Raw genomic sequence first — 19,307 nt, forward strand, 5'->3', positions numbered from 1 at the left:
TGTTTCTGACAAACACAATAGGTTCTGCCACACTCATAATGGAGTAGTGAAAATGGATTCTTGAGATATTGCTAATGTTAATTGTGTTCACAGCAGGAATATTCTGATCATTAACGCTGTGGGGTAGAAACAGCCTCTACTCTTGTCTTAGAATATTAAATGAAAGAATCATTGAATCTGACATTTATAGCACAAGGCATCAGAAGTGTCAGCATTTATGGAATATATTAAGTCATGTTCTAAATGTAAATTTATGTCCAAAAGGCTAACACTATCTATGTAATGGTTGGAATTTATAATGATAAAATATTTGATTGTTTCTGCTAAATAGATTTGTAACACAGCTTAAACAGACATTTACTGTACTGATAGGGTAATAGCTGAGGCAAAATCAACTGACATAAATACCATTCATAGGATAGCAGATAAATCAAGCACCTGATGGCATAGTGGATTAGGTAAGAGCCAGAACATAACCATGAAGGTAGAGTGCAGGACAAACACAGAGGAGCTGATCATGAAAGCTTGGAATGGGGTTTCAAACTGATCTGTTGTACCAGCAGGAAGCATAAACTGACAAGGAAGTTATATACAACAGCCAATTTTTGCTGGCTCCTATCAGGCCAATAAACTGGCAGAGGGTGGGTCTGATGCAGACTCAGACCATGGGATAACAGCGCTGGGAGGAACATGGATACAACATTGGGTGGGAGGGAGTGCCTGTCATTAGAAGGGTGGGATTTAAAAGTGGGGGGAGACCGAGTGGGAGGGCAGTGCGTCACGAGGGGGGATGGAGTCAGGAAGGCTGTGCTCACCACCCAGGTCCTTTATTAAGCTTGCCCACGGCCAGCAGAGCGCTCTTTCACTCGGATCTTGCTGTCTCGTACCCTCCTGCCCACCCTAGTGGCAGGCATTGAAGGAGGGATAAGGGCCTCTGTCGCAGCATAACAGGAAGGAATTGGTAGTGGGGCTGGCCAGTTCTGACATCTGCAGATCTAACGTTAAGCCAATCACAGACTTTAGCCACCTTGGATGTGACATTCTACATTAACTGATACTTCAGCTATAACAGACGTATAGCATCTCGAGCACTGTTCACCACTTCGATGGCAGGAACTGATTGCGCTGGCAGCGGATCCCAGAGATCAGCGTTCTTTTACAGATCAGGGCACTAGGGCTGTTGGGAATTATAGCAATATGCTTTGTTAGGCCTTGCACCCCAACCATTTCAATGGCCAATGCTGGGACTAGTTCAGCGTTACTGTTGGCATAATGGCACATTATGCAGACTTGTCAGTTGCTAATCTGTTAAATTGTGGGTAATGATGCAATGTTGTAGTTTGCTGTTTGCTATGTTATGCTGCAGCCTGAAATATCCATATTATTTGTGAGGTTCTCAGTACATAAGAACATAAGAAATGCCATACTGCGTCAGTATCCTGCTTCCAACAGTGGCCAATCCAAGTCACATGTACCTGGCAAGTTACCAAACATTAGATAGATCACAAGCTACTATTGCTTATTAATTGCCGTAATAGCAGTTTATGGATTTAACCTCTAGGAACTTATCCAAACCTTTTTTAAACCCAGTAACACTAACTGCTGAAACCACATCCCCTGGCAATGAATTCCAGAGTTTAACTATGCGCTGAGTGAAAAAGAATTTTCTTCGATTTGTTTTAAATGAGCTACTTGATAACTTCATGGAGTGCCCCCTGGTCTAATATCAGAGAGTAAATAACCAATTTACATTAATTTGTTCAAGACCTTTCATGATTTTGTAGACTTCTATCATATCCCCCCCCCCCCCCCCCCCCCCCCCCCCCCCAGTCGTCTCTTCTCCAAACTGAACTAACTTCTTTAGCCTTTCCTCATAGGGCAGCCGTTCCATGCCCCATATCATTTTGGTCGCCCTTCTCTGCACTCTCTCCAGTGCAGCTATATCCTTTTTGAGATGCAGTGACCAGAACTGAACACTAATAAAGATTTGTTCTAACTATACAACTTGGTTTCTTGTCTTTATTATTGCCGGGACGTTTGTCTATTGGTCACATACAAAAGGTCTCTCTTCCTATACATGTTGTGAAAAGAAGTGGTGAGATTGCTGGAAGGCATCTAGCACTAGGTGGACAGACAGCCCACTAGGCAAGACTCGAAGCTGAGAAGTTGTAGCATACTGGTTCAAGACTGACCAGACCTGACAATGCCACATTTCAACATAGAGTAATTTTCAAAACCCATAGGGAACTTGACCAGCATGCTCATTTTCAAAGTGAAATGCCCTGCAGGATTTCCTTTTTTTGAGCGACCCATCCGTTGTCATGCCACCCCCTACCGGCTCGAGTCAAACTAGTTTGACTCGAACTGGTAGTCAGGATGGGTGAGGACGGACGGGTTTCTCATCGGTGAAATATCCTGCCAGCAGCTGCTGAGCTGCCACTACCGCTGCTGCAGCAGCGGCTGTCTCTTCTCTAGTTTGACGTGAGTCGGTAGGGAGCAGCGTAATAGGGGCAGGGCTTGACAGGTAGGAACAGGCGCAAGGAAGAAGGTTGCCTAGGGCACCTAATACCCTTGCACTGGCCCTGCTCCCCCAGAGATTAAGAGTCAGCATGGGAGTGAATGGTTAGCTGGAGCAGCCCCAAAGAAATGAATTAGATTTTGTGCCCTTGGGACTTCACACACCCCAAGTAAGGGTTACACAGACATCAAATAATTCAATATTTCAACTCAATATTTATTTATTTGTTTTTATATACCGACATTCGATCGAGATATCACATCGGTTTACATATAACTAAACAAATAAGACATAACTTGCTTATTTTACATTGTAACATGGTAACTGTTTGTAACATGGTAACAGGTACGAACGAACAATTGACTATACATGGTATTTGATGAGAACAAGCAATTGACTGTATATATGGCTAAATAAATAAGGCACGATCTGCTTATTTATATTGTAGCAAGGTAACTGATAATAATGAGGAAGAGAAATATGTACAGGAATGTTCTAATATTGCACTGTGGAGATGCTATAAAGGATATTCTCTACGGGAATCTTTGGAAAAAAAGATGTGTAGAGATTCTTGAGGTGGGGAAGGGGGAGGAGGGTGAGAAGGGAGGAGGTGGGTAGAAGGGAGGATGGTAAAGCTGGGTGAGGGCTGTGGGTGGCTGCGTGAGGCTGTGGGTGGCTGGGTGAGGGCTGTGGGTGGCTGCGGTAGTGGAGTTGTTTTCAAGGGAGGGTTGTGTGCGGAGGGGGTGAGTTAAGTATCTGGTGGGAAGGCTTTTCTGAAGAGCCAGGTTTTGAGTTGTTTTATGAATACTTGAGTGGAAGGTTTATTTCTGAGGGGGGGCGGGAGGGTGTTCCAGAGTGCGGAGCCTGCCACGGATATGGCACATTTGCGGGTTGATAAGCGGTGTGCTGTTTTGGAGTTTGGGACAGCTAGGAGTCCAGTGTCTGAGGACCTGAGGTTTCTATGTGTGGAATGAGGGAGTATGGCATTGTTTAACCAATTCATCTCATTGTTGTTTATTTTCTTGTGGATGAGGTTGAGGGTTTTGTATTGAATTCTTTGGTTGATGGGAAGCCAGTGAAGCTCTTTTAGTGTGGGAGTGATGTGGTTGCATTTTTTTATGTTTGTTATTGACCTTGCGGCGGCGGCGTTTTGTAATAGCTGAAGGGGTCTGATAGTGGCTTCGGGGAGACCAAGAAGTATTGTGTTGCAATAGTCAATTTTCGAAAAGATTATTGTTTGCAGGACTGTTCTGAAATCTTGAGCGTGAAGAAGGGGTTTGAGCTTTTTCAGTGTTTGCAGTTTGAAGAATCCATCTTTGATCATGTTGGAGACGTGGTGCTTGAAGTTGAGTTCTTTGTCGATAGTCACTCCCAGGTTTTTTGTAGATGGTGTGAGTTGCACCCCAATGTTCTTTATGGAGGTGTTGATTTTGAGGGGGGCAGAGGGGTGATCATTGGAGATGATAGGAATTCAGTCTTGTTTTGGTTGAGGCAGAGGGATAGTTGTGATAGCAGAAGCGTTATTTTTGTGCTAATTTGGTTCCATCTGTCTAGGGTGCATTCAATGGTTTTGTTTATTGGGAATAATATTTGGATGTCGTCCGCGTATACAAAATATGTGAGGTGTAATTCTGCTAGGAATTTGCAAAGTGGAAGGAGGTATAAGTTGAATAGGGTGGATGATAGGGATGATCCTTGCAGGACACCGTGTGTGATAGATATTTTGGAGGATTTCGAGGTGTTTATATTTACATTGTATGATCTATTTGTGAGGTAAGATTCGAACCATTTGATTGTAGTGTTTCGTTATCCAATTTCTTTGAGTCTGGTGAGGAGGGTTCTGTGGTTGATGGTGTCGAATGCAGCGGATATGTCAAGGAGTATCAGGAGGTATGATTGACCATGGTCAAGTCCTCTGAGAATGGTATCGGTCAGTGTAAGAAGGAGGGTTTCAGTGCTGAATAGTTTTCTGAAGCCATGCTGTGCAGGTTGTAGGATGTTGAAGGTTTCGATGTGTTCTGTCAGTTGATTGTTGACTGTTTTTTCTAGTATTTTCACTAAGAACGGGAGATTGGATACCGGTCTATAGTTAGCTGGATCAGATTTGTCGAGTTGTGGTTTTTTGATGATTGGTTTGACTATAGCGTTTTTGAGTTTGTCAGGGAATATTCCTTGTTCGAGTGATAGGTTGACGATGTCGGTAATAGGCTTGGTGATGGTCTTGCTGATGAGCTTTAGGGTTTTAATGGGAATGGGGTCTACAGGGTGGGATGCAGGGTTGGTTTTTTTGATGATGGATTCAATTTCAGTTGTTGCCACCGGAGTGAATTTTGACCACGTAGAGTTAAATGGGTGATATTGTGTTGCTTCGGGGTGGGCTGGGGGGGTGGGGGAATCTTGGCGATGATAGTGTTGACCTTGTCTTTGAAGTATTGAGCTAGCTTTTGGCTGGAGATGGTGGTGATGTCCATGGCTGAGTCATTTTGAGTTGAGTCTGTTAATTGCCAAAAGTCGGTTAATTGCCAAAATATAATTGCCAAAAGCTTGACAGTAAGTAATAAACTCTCATATACAAATGCAAAGAGCATGAGAAAGTATAGACAGAAATACAAAGAGAGCTGTCAGTCAGTTTGAAACACAGCAAACAACAATGTATTTACCATGCAGGCCTTGTTACTATCATATCACAGTTTATAACATTCCCAGATTTTGTCAAATTTAAACCTCTCACCCTTCAAGACATATCTAAGCTGTTCTAAATATCCTACCATTTGACATTATTTTTTCCAGTTATCAAAACAAGGGTTGTACTAACAGAACGTAGCATTTGTTAACTGTGCTGAGGGTAAGAGTTGTGAAACCAGCAACTTGTGTCTGGGGAAACCAGAGTGTGCTCCAATCTTCCAAGCAATCCAAAATTAGTTGTTAACTGCATGGGAGAATCAATAATATTGGCTATTTCTTACATCATTTTACCCCAAAAGTCTCTCACTCTCAGGCAGTTCCACCACATGTGAAGCTACATGGCTCATTCCTCACAACCTTGCCAACAGTTAACATCAGAACCCAGGAACAAATTCGAAAAATACTTCAGTGTGTGATACAGTCTATGCAGTAGCTTAATCAAGACTTCCATTCTAGTAGTACATATATTTATTTATTATTTTTTATATACTGACATTCGATCCGAGATATCACATCAGTTTACATTCAGGTACTGTAGGTATTTCCGTATCCCCAGAGGGCTTACAATCTAAGAGGCACTGTAAGCATTCTTCCAAAAAGACTTCCATGCTCTCTCATTTAAATTCATCCCCAAGTCAGCATTCCATTTAGTAATTAAAGCCAAGGACATGTCTTTCCTATATTTTGCATGCAAAATACCCCAATATATTATAGAAATCACTTTCTAATACGCATATCACTTTAATAGTCTTCCATACCATTAAGTTGCCTAATAGGTCTTTGCAGATCAAAGTGGGTGCCTAACAGCTCCCTCGATTGCTGATAAGTCTCCAAGGACTGATCTTCTAGGTCAAAATCTTGCTGAGGCATTGAGAAAGTTTTGAATCCAATGTCGGTCAAAATGTGTGCTAAAGCCAAAGATCTCCCTCTCTCCTCCAGTCTTTATAATCCAGTCAGAAAGTGCATGGAGCAATGCTCACATTTTTAGATAATGGAGCAAATGGAGAGAGGTTTTCAGTAGAACAACCCAAATATTTAGACGCTTGCCACCACACTCCCACAGTATATGCAAGGAGGGGCTATTCCTACAAGCTAACTAACTTAGACAAGAAATTGCCAGTATCAGTAATAAAGTAAGCAACTCAAATCTGCCAGTCTGCTCTTTTTCGAAGGGCATCCAGGCATTATTTCCATTAATAAACCAGGGTTTGAGACATATCAACCTAGCAGCTCATTAGTAGATCCATAGACTGGGCAAGGCTAACCCACCCTGACACTTAGACATCCAAAGTTGACTCAGCCTCACCCTGGCCTGTTTATTATTCCAGATAAACGTGGTCATAACTCTGCAGATTATTGAACACATCTGCCAGGACATTACATGGGAGGTGTTGCAACATGTACAGTAGACTGGGCAGGATGTTCATTTTAGCAAACTACAGCTACCAATCCATGAAAATGGAAAGTCAGACCATTTGTTAATTTCCTCTTTAATCTTAGTAAGGAGCACATTATAATTTAGCTTAAAGAGGTCTATGAGCAATGCCCCTAGTATTCTCTAATTTACCTGTGCAGGCCGGGCTATTTGCCAGGTCCATCTTACTCCACTAAGGAGAGAATGCTCTATCAGCGGGATCCCGCAGGGCAGGTAGAACTCAGAGGGCATAACCAGAGACTGGGGAATAAGAGTTGGGATCCAAGTGGGAATAACCAGACCAGGCCCTGGTGTCTGGGAGGAAGGCAGCTTCTGTAATGTAACACTGTCCAAACACTGAGCTGAGAGAAAGCAGTACAAACTGTGAGCAGAGAGAGTACACTGTCTGAAGGTAAAGATAGTCTACTGTTGTGGTATGATTGAAGCTGTGAATAAAGATTATGTTTTAAGAAAGGCTGGAGTCGGGCTAGTGTTGTCTCCAGGCCTGTGGGAATCACCGCTCTTTCCCACAAGGTCATTATAAGACCTTGCAATTTGGATATTCAGGTATCAAAATCCATGCTTTACTACCTTAAACTCAGAGCAACTGCAGGGGATTGTGTTATTAAAGCTCTGTTGTTAAAGCTGGGAATTAGCAATCTGTTATTAGAGCTCTGTTAAAGCTGAGAGATAGCAATCTGTTATTAACGGAGTTGCTGGAGATAGTAATCTGTTATTTAGAATAGTTGTGGGTGGATCCTTGGACCAGTGGCAGGTGACCAAGCCCTCAGGGGAGCTCCCGAGAGGGACCACTGGTCAGGCTTGGTGTAGGAGACAGACACACACTAGTTCTTTTATTAGACAATATATTAAACCACCAGAGGTGGCAGTAGTGAGCTGGAAGCACCGGCTGGGCTTAGTCCCTCAGGTACTGGAACAGCAATCCAAAGGTGGCTGAGCTGTAGAGAAACTAAGAAAGTGAGTAGGCAAGCCATGCAGAGTTCAGGAACAAGTCCTTGATAGTAACACTCACACCATAGTCTCTTGAGGCAGCCCAGGAGTTGGTATGCATTAGGCCCTCGAGGAGAGAGTACCTGATTCCAGGGAAAGCACTGAGTGATAGCTAGAAACTCACTGATGTTATAAGCAACAAAGACTTCTTAGTAAGCAATATATTAAACCACCAAAGGTGGCAGTAGTGAGATGGAAGCGTCCGGCTGGGCTGTAATCCCTCAGGTATTGGAACAGCGATCCCAAGGTAGCGGAGCTGTAGAGAAACTAAGAAAGTGAGTAGATAGGATATGCAGAGTTCTGGAACAAGTCCTTGATAGTAACACTCACACCATAGTCTCTTGAGGCAGTCCAGGAGTTGGAATGCAGTAGGCCCTCGAGGAGCGAGTACCTGGACCCAGGGAAAGCTCTGAGAGATAGATGGAAACTCACTAATGTTGTAAGAAGTGATGACTTCTTAGCAGAAGTGGTATTCAGGAGCTGGTCCAGGATGTGGGCCCTCGAGGAGCGAGTACCGGTTCCGGACTGCGACCTTAAAGAAAAAGAGAGAGCAAGGCCCCCAAGGAGTGGGTACCTCTAGTGAAGTCCGAGGAGGCAGAGTAGCTAGGTTTGCGGAGAGCGAATCCCATCCGCAATGATACCCGGAGGTAGCGAATCCCCGTGGTAACTCGTATTGTTAGCGAAAACTGAGACCTTAAATATCTGGAGCTGATGACATCATCTCAGGGGGATGCCCCTGAGGTTCGTGCCAACGCCGGTACATCAGTCAGGCCGCATGCGCACCCTTAGGCATCTGGTGAACATGGCGGCTTGCAGCGTCGAGCCGGTCCAGGGACACTGGAGGAGGACGGCCTGGAGACACCGCAGCAGCTAGCCTTCCATCAACCTCGGAGAGAGTCGCCAACGAGGTAAGGTGGGCGAAGCAGAGACGGACAGCGACAGACACAACAGTACCCCCCCCCCCCCTTCAAAGGGCGATCTCCTCCTCGGGTACCAGGTTTGGGTTTTGAAGGATGCATGAGATGGAATCGACGAAGCATCTCTTTATCCAAGATATTGGACTTAGGCTCCCAAGAGTGTACTTCGGGGCCAGAACCTTCCCATCTCAGAAGGTATTCAAAAATCTTGCCTCATATACAAACATCCAGTATCTCTTAGATTTTGATCTCAAGTCGTCTTCTGCAATGATGACAGGTGGATCTTGAGATTTGGAAGACAATTTGCTGAGTGTAGATGTTTTAAAAAATGAATCGGGGAATGCGTTATGGAATAATAAGACCAGGTGGTAGCTTCAGACAGTAGGTGACTTCGCCAATACGTTGAAGAACTGGGTATGGACCCACATAGCAAGGAGCAAACTGAGAGGAGAGCAGTTTGAGTCAGAGGTGCTAGGTTGACAACCAGACCTTGAAGACTGGAGCTTGCGCAAGGTGCACAACGTAGTACTTCTTAGCACGGTCACTCGCTTTAATTAGCATGTCTTTGGTCTGAAGCCACAGTCTATGGATATCATCAGCAGTGGTTTGAGCTGATGGGGACGTCACTGAAGCTTCAGGGGAAGTGGCGGTGTTGGAGAATGTCCAAGAACCACTTCAAATGGTGACAGTCCAGTACATATTGCTGCATGAGAATTGATGGCGTGGCGTTGCCAGTGGATACAGACTGGGCAGTTACCAAGAGTATCTCCTTCAGTTCTATATGTGCTGTGGCTCATCAGGCACATCCTCCGAAAGGAAAGAGCATAACAGAGATACTCTAAGGTATATAATTCGTGAATATGGTTATTTGATGTTGAACGCCTTCGAGCCAAGTTGAACGTTGAAGGCGTATGAATATCAGCAGCAATGGGTAGGGCTGCTGGGGACATCATAGCATTCTTCAATAGAAGTGGCGGTGTTGAGAAACGTCCAAAACCCACTTCAAGTTGTACTGCAATAGTGGATCTTCTGAATTGGCAAGAGGACTCCTCAGATATTCCACTAGAGTTTTGAGAATAAAGTTGCCTCCTACCCCTGAGTCCACCAGGGCAGGAGTCTGAACCGAACCCGGTCAATAGGTCGGAGAGAATGTGGAGGAGAAGACACGGCACGGCCCAAGAACAGTCCTCCTGCAGGACTCAGGCCCGTCTGTTTCCCGGACAACTCGAGCTTGTAGAGACGTCATGGCCAGGCTGACCACAGTACATGCAAAGGCCGTGCTTCTTCCGAAATCTTCTCTCTTTAGAAGTCAAATGTCCATGACCAAGTTGCATCAGCTCATCTTTATCAGCAGCAGAAATTACTGGAACCTTTCAAGGTACGGGTATAGAGCTAGCCTGATTCAACCCAGATAACATCTTAGGCCAGAGTTCCTTCACCTTGTCCCGAAGCCGGTGATCAATCCGAGTGGCCAAGGCTACTAAATTCATCCAGCGAGTCAGGTGTTTCACGAGCAGCCAGCTCGTCTTTGAGACATTCAGGGTTCCAGCAGAGTTCTGCCGCAAGAGTTTTAAATTATATGGCAAATTCAGCCAATGATCTGTTGCCTTGCTTCAATTCCTCCAAAGCAAAACCGGCTACAGACGTTCGAGCAAGGTCATCGAAAACAGATTTAAATAAGTCCATAAATCCTTCTATGTCCTGCAAAATAGAGTCCATGTGTTCCCACAAGGTAGATGCCCAAGACAAGGCCCTACCATCCAAGTAGGAAAGGATGTAGGTAATCTTGGAGAAAGCAGTAGGAAATAAAGATGGTTGTAAGATAAAGTGCATACAGCACTGGTTTAAAAAGCCCCAGGTCTTCTGTATTTCTCCAGAGAAGCGGATCGGAGCAGCCAGTGGTACAGCAGTCTTTAAAGTTACCTCCTGTAACTGACCTTCATGGTTAGAAGCAGTGTTTTGAACCTTGTGTGTGTGTAGCTGATGAAAAGCTGAAGTAAGTTTTTCCAAGGCATCCTGTTCCACAATGCGCTGGGCCAGGCCCGCTATAGCCTGTAAAGCATTGAGTTGTGCTGGATCCATGTAGTCAAGCTGGAACCCTGGAGTAAGCCGGAACCCTGGAGTTAGCAATCTATTATTACAGCTCTGTTGTTAATGCTGGGAATTAGCAATCTGTTATTACAGCTCTGTTGTTAAAGCTGAGAGATAGCAATCTGTTATTAACGGAGTTGCTGGAGATAGAAATCTGTTATTATTTAGAATAGTTGTGGGTGGATCCTTGGACCAGTGGCAGGTGACCACGCCCTCGAGGGAGGTCCCGAGAGGGACCACTGGTCAGGCTTAGTGTAGGAAACAGACACACACTAGTTCTTTTATTAGACAATATATTAAACCACCAGAGGTGGCAGTAGTGAGCTGGATGCGCCCAGCTGGGCTGTAGTCCCTCAGGTACTGGAACAGCGATCCCAAGGTGGCTGAGCTGTAGAGAAACTAAGAAAGTGAGTAGGCAAGACATGTAGAGTTCAGGAACAAATCCTTGATGGTGACACTCACACCATAGTCTCTTGAGGCAGCCCAGGAGTTGGAATGCAGTAGGCCCTCAAGGAGCGAGTACTTGGTCCCAGGGATAGCTCTGAGAGATAGATAGAAACTCACTGATGTTATAAGCAACAAAGACTTCTTAGTAAGCAATATATTAAACCACCAAAGGTGGCAGTAGTCAGATGGAAGCGCCCAGCTGGGCTGTATTCCCTCAGGTATTGGAACAGCGATCCCAAGGTAGCAGAGCTATAGAGAAACTACGAAAGTGAGTAGATAGGATATGCAGAGTTCTGGAACAAGTCCTTGATGATAACACTCACACCATAGTCTCTTGAGGCAGCCCAGGAGTTGGAATGCAGTAGGCCCTCAAGGAGAGAGTACTTGGTCCCAGGGATAGCTCTGAGAGATAGATGGAAACTCACTAATGTTGTAAGCAGCGATGACTTCTTAGCAGAAGTGGGCCCTCGAGGAGTGAGTACCGGTTCCGGACTGCGACCTGAAAAGAAAAAGAGAGAGCGAGGCCTCCAAGGAGCGGGTACCTCTAGTGAAGTCTGAGGAGGCAGAGTAACTAGGTTTGCGGAGAGCGAATCCCATCCGCAACGATACCCGGAGGTAGCAAATCCCCGTGCTAACTCATCTTGTTAGCGAAAACTGAGAGCTTAAATATCTGGAGCTGATGACATCATCTGAGGGGGACGCCCCTGAGGTTCACGCTAACACCAGTACATCAGTCGGGCCGCACGCACGCCCTTAGGCATCTGGTCAACATGGCGGCTTGCAGCGTCGAGTCGGTCCGGGGATACCTACTGTTAGTACTGTATCGCGCACCCAGGAGAGGTGGATGGGCACGCATTAGGAAAACCCGGCGCTCATTCATGTGCGCTCGTTTTTCACACACAGATATTGCATCAGCCTAGATGTGTATTTCCAACGTTGCATCTGCATCATAAGAGTGAAATTCAGGCTGTGGATCACTAAACTGAGTACTCAAACTGTAAAGTAAAATAGATGGGGCATCATGGTGATAGAGTTTTGTTTTGTTTTAAATTTTATATTTATTGAATTTTTTACAACATAATACAAAGGATTACTTTGCATAGCAATACAACAAAAGGTTAAAACACATAAGAAATATATTCCTTTCTATGGTGTTTCACTAATAAAAGGTAAATTTCCTTTTATATTTTCTCAAGAAATATTCAGGAGAGAGATGAAATAATAAAGGAGAAAAATAGAAGAAAATTTAGTAAGGCTCTACCCTCTATTTATTTTTACGCGAGTACTTTATGATGGTGGGGGTGACTTCTTGGCATCAATGAACTCCCTTAAATGATCAGGATTATAAAACACGTACACATTTCCTAAGTATCTAATTACGCATCTAGCAGGGTATCTCAACAGAAATTCTCCACCCAGTGTACGAACTTCTGGGCGCATTTTCAAGAAATCTTTCCTACGTAACTGGGTTACTCTGGATAAGTCAGGAAATATACGGACGGGCCCTCCCAAATAGGTAACACTTTGAAATAATATTTCATAATCAGAGCTTTATCTTGTTCAGAATATAGTGAGACATACAAAACCAGTCTTTCCATAACTTCAAAACCTGAGCTTTCTAAGTATTCAGATAAATTCTCAAAATCAGCCGTAGCCCCTATAGGGGAAATCTGAATTTGAGTCTGTCTTTGTTTCAAAAAGAGAATTTTCTTTGGTGTTGGTATCTTCTCTTCCAGGATCTTCAGAATTTCCTTTAGATATCTTCTAAACGTTATTAAAGGTAGTTCACCAACTACCTTAGGGAAATTTAGTACCCTTAAATTCAGTTGTCTTAAATAGTTCTCCATAGATTCAAGCCTACGCATAGAGGCTGCTTGTTCTTTCAAAGACATCACACTCAGTTCTGATATCTGTTTTAAATCATTTTTCACTTGTATTAAATTGTTTGTTCATCACTATTTCTTTTTAGCTGAGTTTCCAAAGAGGATATTTTTAAAGAGTCTCGTCCGTTTCCCGGGTATATTCATTTACTACCCTATTCATCCCGACTATCAGGTCCCATAGGGATTCCATAGTGATTACAGCCGGTCTTATTACCTGAAAAGGGCTTCTCATACCACCTGTATCTCCATTTTCTCCTCCTCCCCTTGATAGACTTTGGGGTATTCTCTCGGCTCCTACCTCGTTCCTTGCAGAGTCCTCTGGAGCCACGGAGAAAAGTGATATAGTCCCTTGCTCGATAACCTCGTCAGAGCTTCCACCCGAGTGAGAGAGATCTGCAACTTCATCTGCAGACGACTCCACATGATTGACGGGGTCTGGAGCGGTTGTCCTCGGCTGTTCTCGCGGTGTTGGTGGGGTCAACGATACTTCCCCAGGCGGCGACGGCTCTCCTCTGCCTGTCCCGCCAGCGGGGCTCGAGACCCGATTTGGATTTAGTGGCGTCGCAAATTGTGGGATGACACGCTGCCCACTTGGAAGGGTTGGCTCGAATGGATAAACCCTCACTTTACCCTTTCTCTTGTGAGGCATTTCAAAAAAGAAGAAATTTAATCGCGGTAAGAGGAAAGTTTGGGGAGCGTCCGTATATGCGGCTGTTCAGGGAGCCATCTTGGATCTCTCTCCCGGTGATAGAGTTATTATTAAAGACAACATTGATCTAGATGGTTTTCTGGAGAGTTGTAGCTTGCTGGTCGTAACCCAGTTACGCCATAGGCTGTTGTTCCTGTTTCCTTTATCTTCTGATTGGACATTGAAAAATAATGTTAGTACAAGTCATGGTGAAAAACAATGTAATAAATCTCTTAAATCATTTAACTATCTTTCTTTTTCTTGCAGAATATCATGTCATCTCCACATTCAAAAGGAACCCCCTGGAACAGGCCTTCAGGAGACCAAATGCTAATATCACATCCAACTCTTTAATAAACCAGTACTGGATTACTGTCAGTCATATAGCTCCAGCACTTCTATATGATTTCTATTTGAAGCTGACTGGACGAAAACCCAGGTAAAGAATTATGTTGTTCTGTAATTTATTATGGTAAGAGTATAAAAGGGACTCATTGCCTTATATGGTATAGATTTCTTCGGCTGAGGGGGGATATGTTAGAGGTGTTTAAAATTATGAGAGGTCTAGAATGGGTAAATGTGAATCGGTTATTTACTCTTTCGATAATAGAAAGACTAGGGGTCACTCTCCATGCAGTTAGCATGTAGCACATTTAAAACTAATCAGAGAAAGTTCTTTATCATTCAACGCACAATTAAACTCTGGAATTTGGTGATGGGGGATGTGGTTAGTGCAATTAGTGTAGCTGGGTTGAAAAAAGGATTAAATAAGTTCTTGGAGGAGAAGCCCATTACCTGCTATTAAGTTGACGTAGAAAATAGCCACTGCTGTTAATAGCAACAGGAGCATGGGATATACTTAGTTTTTGGGTACTTGCCAGGTTCTTATGGCCTGGATTGGCCACTATTGGAGACAGGATGCTGGGCTTGATGGACCCTTGGTCTGACCCAGTATGGCAATTTCTTATGTTCTTCTATAGTCATAGAATGGGAAAAATTCCTTTTTGAATACAGGGAGGAGGAATAGCCTAGTGGTTAGAGTAGTGGACTATGAACCAGGAGACCAGGGTTCAAGTCCTGCTGTCGCTCCTTGTGACCTTGGGCAAGTCACTTTACTACAGTACCTGAATGTAAACTGATGTGATATCTCAATTGAGATTGAATGTCAGTATATAAAAATAATAAATAAATAAAAATTTCAGCTCTAGGAAAATGACTTTCTAACATAGCGTTATATAGCACAGTAGGGCCATAAAGAGATTTACATGGCTATGGGGCAATATTTAAAGGTTTTTACATTGTAACACACATTTACCTGCATTAATAAGTGGTTTGAAAGTTGTCCCACCTCACCTTACTGCTTTTACCCACAGTAGAAAGTAGACTGAGTTAGGTGAGGGGAAGGAAAATACAGATTTAATTTTGAAATCCCTGTGCCTGCTTTAACTCGCGCACTTTGTACTTGCTTTAAAGCAGACGCAAAGCACACGGTACAAAAGTGCCCTCATGCTGGCCAGCGTCTTCACAGGGAAATTTCACGGGTGAGTTTTCCTTCGAAAATCAGCTTGCAAGTCTATCGGTACAAATGGCCTGCCAGCACCACGGGCAGCATGAAAAGTGCCCTCTAGCAGGGTAATTTCAAACAGCCCACCTAAATTGTGCAGCATAAAACACACATAAGTTATACAAAGTTTGATTTGAAAATTATTCCGAATTTGCACGCACACAATTACACTTGCTGTAACGTACGTGGAACATAATTTATGGAAAGTTACATTGCATCTTTTGAAAATCAAAATGTATTTGTGCAAGTCCAAAACAATCCGAACACTGCCCACAAGAATGGCTCCACTCAGCTTGGGCAAACTGGCACACCAAGACATATCCATGTAAGGTTACCAGCATATCAGGTGAACAATTTTATAACAGGCCATTTCTTTGGGTAAAACACTGTTTTACCCATGGAAGCAGTTTTTAGAATTACCCTCCCTAAATTACAATTGGCTGTTGTTTTATACAGTTCTTAAGAAAAATGTAAAGCTTGTCTGAACTTCAGATTTCCACCTAAATCTCATTATTCTGTCCTTCCTTTTGCTCTGTTTCATTATCTGCCACATTAAAAAAAAATGATTTGGACTGAATCAGCTATGGGCCCTTCTTCTACCCTCTGCACATTTCTACCCATGAATACCATCCTGCAGTGCAGAACAGTCTCATCTTTTGGAGAAGAACAGCTTCTCTGAACTAATGCTGCACACTTGGGGCGGATTTTAAAAGGGTTACCCGAGTACCCGCTCCTACGCACGCCGAGCCTATTTTGCATAGACCCGGCGACACGCGCAAGCCCCGGGACGCGCGTATGTCCCGGGGCTTAAAAAGGGGCGGGGAGTGAGCGGGACCGAGGCCTCCGGCACAGCATCAGTGCCGGGGGATCGCGCGCCAGCACTCGGCCAGTGCGTGCAACCTACGCCTGCTCGAAGGCAGGCCCAACTTAGGGAACAAAGGTTAGTGGGGGGTTTTAGGTAGTGCTGGGGGGGGCGGGTTAGGTAGGGGAAGGGAGGGGGAGGGGCAGAAGGAAAGTTCCCTCCAAGGCCGCTCCGATTTCAGAGCAGCCTCGGAGGGAACAAGGAAAGCCATCGGGGCTCCCCTAGGGCTTGGCTTGCGCAAGTTGCACAAGTGTGCACCCCCTCGCGTGCACCAACCCCGGATTATATAACATGTGAGCGGCTGCGCACGCATGTTATAAAATCGGGCGTACCTATTAAAATCTGGCCCTTACTGTCTCACTTTGATGTCCTCAAAGAGATTTTTTTTTTTGCCTGTTTGTAAGGCAGGCATTATATTGGATCAATATTATCTGGGGAAAAACATTTTAAAAAAGATTCAATAGCATTTGCTAATCAGTGTTTTCAGGGCATAGGTCCTCTCTTTCTCAACCACACAAATGTTTTAAGTAAAGACCATTCATTCTTGCAAATGGGTGGCAAGCCGACTGAACAATGCTGAGAAAGTGGTATAGACAAATTAAAATGCTTCCTGGTAATAATCTCCCCTCTGGGCTTTCAAAGCTGGAATTGACTCCAATAAGTGTCCTAAGTGAAGAGTATAGGTGGGCACTCTATTCCATTGTATTAGGTTTTGTGACTTGATTACTACTATCTGGAAAGAAATAATTCACATAGGAGCTCTATCAGAAACATTTTTTGGTGCAAAAACTATTGTTTGCTGGGTTGGTAGAAGATGCCCATTAGCAAATTTAGGATAAAGCTTCTCCTACTGCAAGAAAATGAATTATGTTAAAATGGCTGGACCTAAATCCTTGTGATATCATCTTCTAGAGCCAAAATGTATGATTATGTACTCATGGAAAAGATGCCAGTTTTACTTAAGGGCATGAGTCTTGAAAATATTTTATTTTTTTTCTCAGTGCTGGAGTGACCCACTGTGCACATGCACTGGGCAGCATTTCCAAGGGGGCAACACCACATTGCAGAGATTGGAGTCTAAGCAGCACAGATAACCTGACTTATACTCTCCGTGCCTTATTGCATCCCCCTGGCTTTCAGTAGGAGTGGATCTTAACAAAATGACAATGGCATATGCTGTGAGGGCCAATCTTATAGTATGATGAATAAGATCTATGGAATCCATGTGTGGGACTCACGCAGTACAGGAAATTGACACTGTTAAGCACCACTCCTTCTGCCAAACAGGGAGGATCAGGAAGAGGCCAGGCTGCACTGGGTTCATAGGAAGAAAGGATCAAGGGATATGGAAGGCAATGTGAGAGAGTTTTTGGAGGGGAGGAATGCAGAGAGCTCTCTAAGGGTGGAATGAGGGCAAAGGGAAAGTTTTCTAGGGGTGAGATGGAGAGAATTCTAGGGGTGGGAAGATATGTAGGGGGAGCTTTCCAAGGTTGGGAGGGAGATAGGGGAAGAGATTTCTGGGATCAAGGGGAAGGAATGTAAGGAGAGCATTCTAGGAATTGAGGAGAGGGAAGATTGAACCTTGGATGGGTACAAAGAGTCAGAGGAAGGACATGGGGATTAAGGAGATGGTAAAATAATGCAGGATGGAAGGAAGAGGAGATAGAAAAGACCAAGAACTGAGGGAAAGAGGACAGGAGATGGGGGTTAAGGACCAGGGAAAACTGGGGCCTAAGAAGGATGTGAGGGAGAAAGAAATGAGGACAGAGGAAGAGGGAAAGGGAGAAAAGACCCATGATGGGAGATGGGAGGAAGAAGCAGGGATGGACTGAGCGATGTGACTCTGCTATGATCTCCATGAAGAGATAGCAAGCTGATGTGTTCTCCGTGCGGAAATAGCAATCTGTTGTCAAAGCTCTGTAGAGAAAGCTGGGATTAGCAATCTGTAGTTATTTAGAGTAGTTGTGGGTGGATCCTTGGACCAGTGGCAGATGACCATGCCCTCAGGGGAAATCCCAAGAGGGACCACTGGTCACGCTTAGTATAGGAGACAGACACACACTAGCTCTTTTATTAGACAATATGGTAAACCACCAGAGGTGGCAGTAGTGAGCTGGAAACGCCCATCTGGGCTGTAGTCCCTCAGGTATTAGAACAGCGATCCCAGAGTGGCTGAGCTGTAGAGAAACTAAGACAGTGAGTAGGCAGTATAAGCAGAGTACTGGAACAAGTGCTTGATGTTAACACTCACACAATAGTCTCTTAAGGCAGCCCAGGAGTTGGTATGCATTAGGCCCTCGAGGAGCGAGTACCTGGTTACAGGGAAAGCTCTGAGAGATAGATGGAAACTCACAATGTTGTAAGCAGCAATGACTTCTTAGCAGAAGTGGTATTCAGGAGCAAGTCCGGGACGTGGGCCCTCGAAGAGCGAGTACCGGTTCCGGACTGTGACCTGCAAAGAAAGAGAGAGAGCAAGGCCCCCGAGGAGCGGGTACCTCTAGTGAAGTCCGAGGAGGTAGAGTAGCTAGGGTCGCTGAGAACGAATCCCATCCGCAGTGACCAGGAGGAAGCGAACCCCTTGCTAACTCCTCTTGTTAGCAAAAACAGACCTTAAATATCTGGAGCTGATGATGTCATCTCAGGGGGACGCCCCTGAGGTTCGCGCCAACACTGGTAATCAGTCGGCCCGAGCGCGCGCGCCCTTAGGCATCTGGTGAACATGGCGGCTTGTAGCGTCGAGCCGGTCCGGGAACGCCGGAGGACGACAGCCTGGAGGCGCTGCAGCAGCTAGCCTTCCATCAACCCAGAAGGGAGTCGCCAACAAGGTAAGGTGGGCGGAGCAAAGACGTCGGACAGCGAAGGACAACACAGAGTGGATTTGTTGGTTTTAGGGAGGATCTAAAATGATAATGTGGGGAGAGAAATGGAGGAAAGAGCTTATGATAAAGAGGGAGAAAGGAAGAGGAATAAGGAGTTAGCAGGCAGAAAGAATCTGAAAAGGAGATCAGGAGGCAGAGAAGCAGGAGAAGAGAGCAGAAAGAATGAAGAGAAAGTATTAAAATATTCAGTTTGAACAAAAAAGTCAAAGAAGGGAGAGAATTTAAACAGAAAAAAAGGACACAAGAGAAATAACAAAAAAGGAACAGAAACAAGAACAGAGAATTTTAAAAGGAAATGCTCAGCCAGAAAATTTAAGCCAGAGAAAATTTAAGCCAGGTTGTAAACTA

General features: G+C 44.5%; 1 protein-coding gene across 1 annotated transcript in view; it reads left to right on the forward strand.

The window, feature by feature from the left end:
* FAR2 (fatty acyl-CoA reductase 2) overlaps positions 1 to 19,307 on the forward strand; it is a 633,073-nt gene that overhangs the window by 552,281 nt on the left and 61,485 nt on the right. Inside the window, 1 exon segment of the mRNA XM_029599995.1 lies at positions 13,922 to 14,093. Coding sequence (XP_029455855.1) covers positions 13,922 to 14,093 — 172 coding nt within the window.

The sequence above is a fragment of the Rhinatrema bivittatum genome, chromosome 4, assembly GCF_901001135.1.
Source record: "Rhinatrema bivittatum chromosome 4, aRhiBiv1.1, whole genome shotgun sequence".
NCBI lineage: Eukaryota > Metazoa > Chordata > Amphibia > Gymnophiona > Rhinatrematidae > Rhinatrema > Rhinatrema bivittatum.